The sequence below is a fragment of the Tachysurus fulvidraco genome, chromosome 13 (assembly GCF_022655615.1).
Source record: "Tachysurus fulvidraco isolate hzauxx_2018 chromosome 13, HZAU_PFXX_2.0, whole genome shotgun sequence".
NCBI lineage: Eukaryota > Metazoa > Chordata > Actinopteri > Siluriformes > Bagridae > Tachysurus > Tachysurus fulvidraco.
The window spans coordinates 28080057-28085056 of record NC_062530.1 but is presented as its reverse complement, the minus strand read 5'-3'; the positions used below and the strand labels follow the sequence as shown (position 1 = coordinate 28085056).

Below are 5000 nucleotides of genomic sequence, written 5' to 3'. Positions count from 1 at the left end.
CTTGACGCTGTGTAGCATACGCCCAGCTACGCTACAACAATTAAACAGTTCTGCTTTATCCATCGTAAAAAACTCACAAAATACAAACGCAGTCTGCGTCATTAAAAAGGTTCCGTTATTATTATTATTATTATTATTAATACTGCTCATTTATGATGAAGAATCTTTGGTCAGCTTTAGTGTTTCTAAGAACAAATAAAAAAAACAACACAACACTGTACAATAATTTACACAACAGCAACACAACGGAATTCATGGAATGTCACAAAATATCCTGAAACGTTAAAACAACAATCATCATGAGGAAACATCGACGTGATACATTACTGAACATCAGACACCAGGTGAATCCTGCACCATCAACTGAACACACACACACACACACACACACACACACACACACACACACACACACACACACACACACACACACACACACAAGGTAGAGTTTCACTCAAATCAAGCATCAGTGTGTGGGGTTCACATGAGCAGGAGGGAAATGAGTGTTCTGTCGTTTTCCAGAGCAGTGTGTGATTATCTACAGTGTTTAAAATATCTTCAGGACGAATAAAACGAAACACTTCAGTAAGTCTTTAGTTTAAATGACGATATTAACCTCAGGATAAATCTGTAGCACCTCCTGCACCACTGTAGTGAACTGTCCAGAGTGTGGGCTTTAACTCAACACCTACAAAAACTGTGTCTTATTAACTTCCCCATTAATAAGGTCATAAAGGCGGTGGGGGGTGGGGGGTATTTTGGGAGTTAAAAATAATCCAAATGCCCCTCCCTGTAATGCTGTGTGAAGAGGGGGCAAATACTTTCAGTTATTGACTATCAGATGATCAGAGCTGTAGAACCTGCCCATTGTAGTGCAAAAATAAAATAAAAACCATCTAACAAATGCTCTACTTCCTGATTTTAGCTCCGCCCTCTTGTCTGATGGAGGTTCTGTAAAAAAAATAAAAAATCAAACAACTTCCTGTTCCTGTTTCGTACATTACGCTTGTTACACACTTCCAAAAGTTTCGTGTGGTTTAAAAATATAAAGATCACGAACATGTGTTATAGAAACGAGGACTGATTGCTGTGACTGCAGTAGTACAGGGCTGCTGGGAAAACAAATAAATAAATAAAGGCTGAGACGCTAGATGACGCAGTGCGATGACGCTAGTGCGATGACGCTAGTGCGATGACGCTAGTGCGATGACGCTAGTGCGATGACGCTAGTGCGATGACGCTAGTGTGATGACGCAGTGCGATGACGCTAGTGCGATGACGCAGTGCGATGACGCTAGTGCGATGACGCTAGTGCGATGACGCTAGTGTGATGACGCAGTGCGATGACGCTAGTGCGATGACGCAGTGCGATGACGCTAGTGCGATGACGCTAGTGCGATGACGCTAACACATTTACACAGCACATGCTATAGAAAAGAACAATAATCTTATTATCATGATTACAATACGGTAAGTAAAAGCATTTGGTCCACAGAAGCTGACACGATATCGATGACGTCGCTGTCCCCACCCAAGTCTCCACCCGATCACTGCTCTGAATTTGAATACAGATTTAAAAACAATATAGAATTTAAAAGAATAAAATTCATTCTTCTCAAGTGCAGCATGCTGAGAACTCTCTCTAAAGTTGGGGCTTTGTTTTAAAAGGTTGTGGTGGTGGTGGTCTGGTGGTGAAGGTGTTGTTGGTAGAAGGTTCCCTCAGGTCCCAGGTCCACCAAGCTGCCACTGCTGGGCCCCTGAGAAAGGCCCTTAACCCACAATTGCTCAGTTGTATAAAATGTACGTCGCTCTATATAAAGGCGTCTGCTAAATACCGTAAATGTTTTTATGGAAAGAAATGAAAAATCTGGCAGGTTTAAAAACTCTCACATGACTAAAGTGTTACATGACAAGTTACAGTCATTTAGATCATTTTATTCATCCATTCATCTTCTACCGCTTATCCGAACGTCTCGGGTCACGGGGAGCCTGTGCCTCAGGCCTCAGGCGTCATCGGGCATCGAGGCAGGATACACCCTGGACGGAGTGCCAACCCATCACAGGGCACACACACACTCTCATTCACACACACACACACACACTCTCATTCACACACACACTCACACACTACGGACAATTTCCCAGAGATGCCAATCAACCTACCATGCATGTCTTTGGACCGGGGGAGGAAACCGGAGTACCCGGAGGAAACCCCCGAGGCACGGGGAGAACATGCAAACTCCACACACACAAGGTGGAGGTGGGAATCGAACCCCCGACCCTGGAGGTGTGAGGAGAACGTGCTAACCGCTAAGCCACCGAGATCATTTTAGTTTATTTTAATTTACAGTAGATAATTCTGTAACAGCGGAGCAGAAAAAGTCAGTGGATCTTTAATCAGAGAATCTCACTAGCATCTCGACACAGTCATGTGAACTATACTCAGTTATTACTCGCTGTAGTGGTGACTGCATCTCTAGCCTTACTGTTAGCACCTTTTTTTTTTACTTTGGTAGCTTCTTTACTTCTGTTAGCCTTCCTGATAGCTGCGCGGCTACAACGTGTTAGCCTTACTGCTAGGTCTGTTGCTCGCCAGAGAAACATTACTAACCTCGTTCTGTCCCAATACAAAGTGATTGTCATGGCACTGTGATTGTAAAGAGAGGAATAAACCTGACACCCACGTCTCGGTCGTGTTTAACAGGATGTGCTTCTGTTCTCATTTCTAGCTACGAGATCGATCACCAATTTACTGATGCGTCGAGCTTCCGTCAAATTAAATATAATGTCAGATTAAAAAGGTTGATTTAATAAAAAAAACACGACAAATATCTGTAAAGTCTGTTCGTTTGAGCTGGAAGTCATTTTTTGTATGAAATAAAACTGTAAGAGAATAAATAAGATAAGAGCAAGTGAAACATTGCAGCCAGCCTGAGCCTCTGAGATGTGGTGCTAACATGAGACTTAGTGTATGTGGGACCTGCCGTCCGTCTCCCCGTAGTGTCGTGTCTAAAGGCTCGAACCGCAGTAAATATCTCCATAAAGTTGCCCAGTGTTAATAATTCCGTCGTAACGTTTGTTCCGTGATACAGAACATATTCACATTATATATATATTTAATTCACTCGAACTTAAACGGAAGGTAAACCAGTTCGTCGGTGTGAAGGCCTGTGCTTTAACACTTACGCACAAGTGCTCACTATTATTTCACCATCCGTGTGTATCACTGCTCCTGACCGACGGCGGCGCTGTTTGCCGGAAGGTTCCGATGTAAATTCGGGTTCTGACTGTGTCGATTGCGGCTCCTGACGGAGGAGAAGGTAGTGTCACATCCCGGGACCTTGCACTTGTGCAGTAGCCGAAGGTGTACGGTTTTGTAGTGTGCTCTAAACGTGCCTTTGTTGCTGTAGACCTTCTGGCAGACGTGGCAGGTGATGGGTGAAGACGAGCTGTTGACCTGCTGCCCGAGACTCACCACACTGGAATTCAGCCCATCAAAACTCTCGTTCTCATCGCTGTCCTCCAACGGGAGCTCCTCCTCGCTGCCCACATCTGAGTCCCACGAAGAAGAGTGACCACTTCCTCTGGTGCTTAGGTCCAACACAGCCTCGTCCTCCATCGGATCCTCTACGCTCTCAGAGGATTTGCTCATGGGAAACACGAGGCCCATGCGGTTTGTGCCCTTGAAGATAACAGATGTATGGCTCAAAGTATCTTTAGGAGGGAATTCGGGGTGAGAATCGGTGGTGACGTCTCTGCAGGATGGAGTGAAGATGTAGTGATCTTTGGTCAACAGCTTGTGGTGTAAATTCAAGTTAGCGCTGTGTCTAAAGAGGAACAGAACAAAAACGACACAATAATAACTGTCTGTTTGGTCTGAAGTTGTTCAAGGTTACACATTCACGCATTCATTCATTCATTCATTCATTCATCTTCTACCGCTTATCCGAACTTCTCGGGTCACGGGGAGCCTGTGCCTATCTGAGGCGTCATCGGGCATCGAGGCAGGATACACCCTGGACGGAGTGCCAACCCATCACAGGGCACACACACTCTCATTCACACACACACACACTCACACACTATGGACAATTTCCCAGAGACGCCAATCAACCTACCATGCATGTCTTTGGACCGGGGGAGGAAACCGGAGTACCCGGAGGAAACCCCCGAGGCACGGGGAGAACATGCAAACTCCACACACACAAGGTGGAGGTGGGAATCGAACCCCCGACCCTGGAGGTGTGAGGCGAACGTGCTAACCACTAAGACACCGTGACCCCCATTCAAGGTTAGTTTAGCTAAGTGAAGTATTTACATGTGAGTGTAAAGACACTTTAAAATAAATTCAAGGTACATAATGGGCCGTTGATGTGGTCCTTTAACGAACACCGTTAATGTCCCTACAGTGGTCATGTGACCCTCCTGACATCATCTATTACCTTCACAAACAGAGGTCTAGCTGTCATGGAATTTTCCACAATTCTGCAGAACTATTAAGGAACTATTAAGAATTCAGAATCTCTGATAATTCAGTGGCTCCTCTGTTGTTTGTGTTGTATTTGCTTTGCTAGCACTCACCTGTCTCTGCTCCTGCGCGACGGGAAGGCGGCGTTGCAGCCTGCTACGGTGCACATGTGCATTTCCTTCAGGTGGACACTGCGGTAATGCATTTTGGCACTGTAGGAGTTTTTAAAGCTCTTATTGCAACTCTGGCAGTTATGGAGAAGCTCATCTTCATCACCTGCACACACGATCTGAAGGTCACCATCACGATCCGTGCGGCCCTCAGACCCACAGGGGGCGCTGCTTAGTGCCACTTCATCAGTGCTTCTGGGATCGATGTGTTTGCTGCAGGTTTGATCACCAAAATCAAGTAAGTCTCTTTGTACGTTGCTGACGGAAGACGGGGATTGTGTGAGACTGCACCCATGGGCTTGGTGTTTGTCCTCCGTTTGGGGTTCTTCTGTATGGGAAGAATGGGTGAGGAGGGAGGGCTG

The 5000-nt window shown here is 45.6% G+C and overlaps 2 protein-coding genes and 1 long non-coding RNA gene across 3 annotated transcripts in view; 1 reads left to right on the top strand and 2 right to left on the bottom strand.

Moving 5' to 3' along the window:
- The window catches only part of LOC113657299, a 1727325-nt gene that overhangs the window by 927803 nt on the left and 794522 nt on the right, over nucleotides 1–5000 (bottom strand). The gene's annotated exons all lie outside the window — the stretch shown is intronic.
- LOC125146171 overlaps nucleotides 1–5000 on the top strand; it is a 1103650-nt gene that overhangs the window by 477594 nt on the left and 621056 nt on the right. The window lies entirely within an intron of this gene.
- bnc1 (basonuclin 1) overlaps nucleotides 2789–5000 on the bottom strand; it is a 12423-nt gene continuing 10211 nt past the window's right edge. The window contains exons 4-5 of the mRNA XM_027158813.2: nucleotides 4582–5000; nucleotides 2789–3827 (exon numbers count right to left, since the gene is read on the bottom strand). The exon at nucleotides 4582–5000 is cut by the window's right edge and continues 1284 nt beyond it. Of these exons, the coding sequence (XP_027014614.1) occupies nucleotides 3224–3827; nucleotides 4582–5000 (1023 nt within the window). The 3' untranslated portion in view covers nucleotides 2789–3223. The remainder of the gene's footprint in view (nucleotides 3828–4581) is intronic.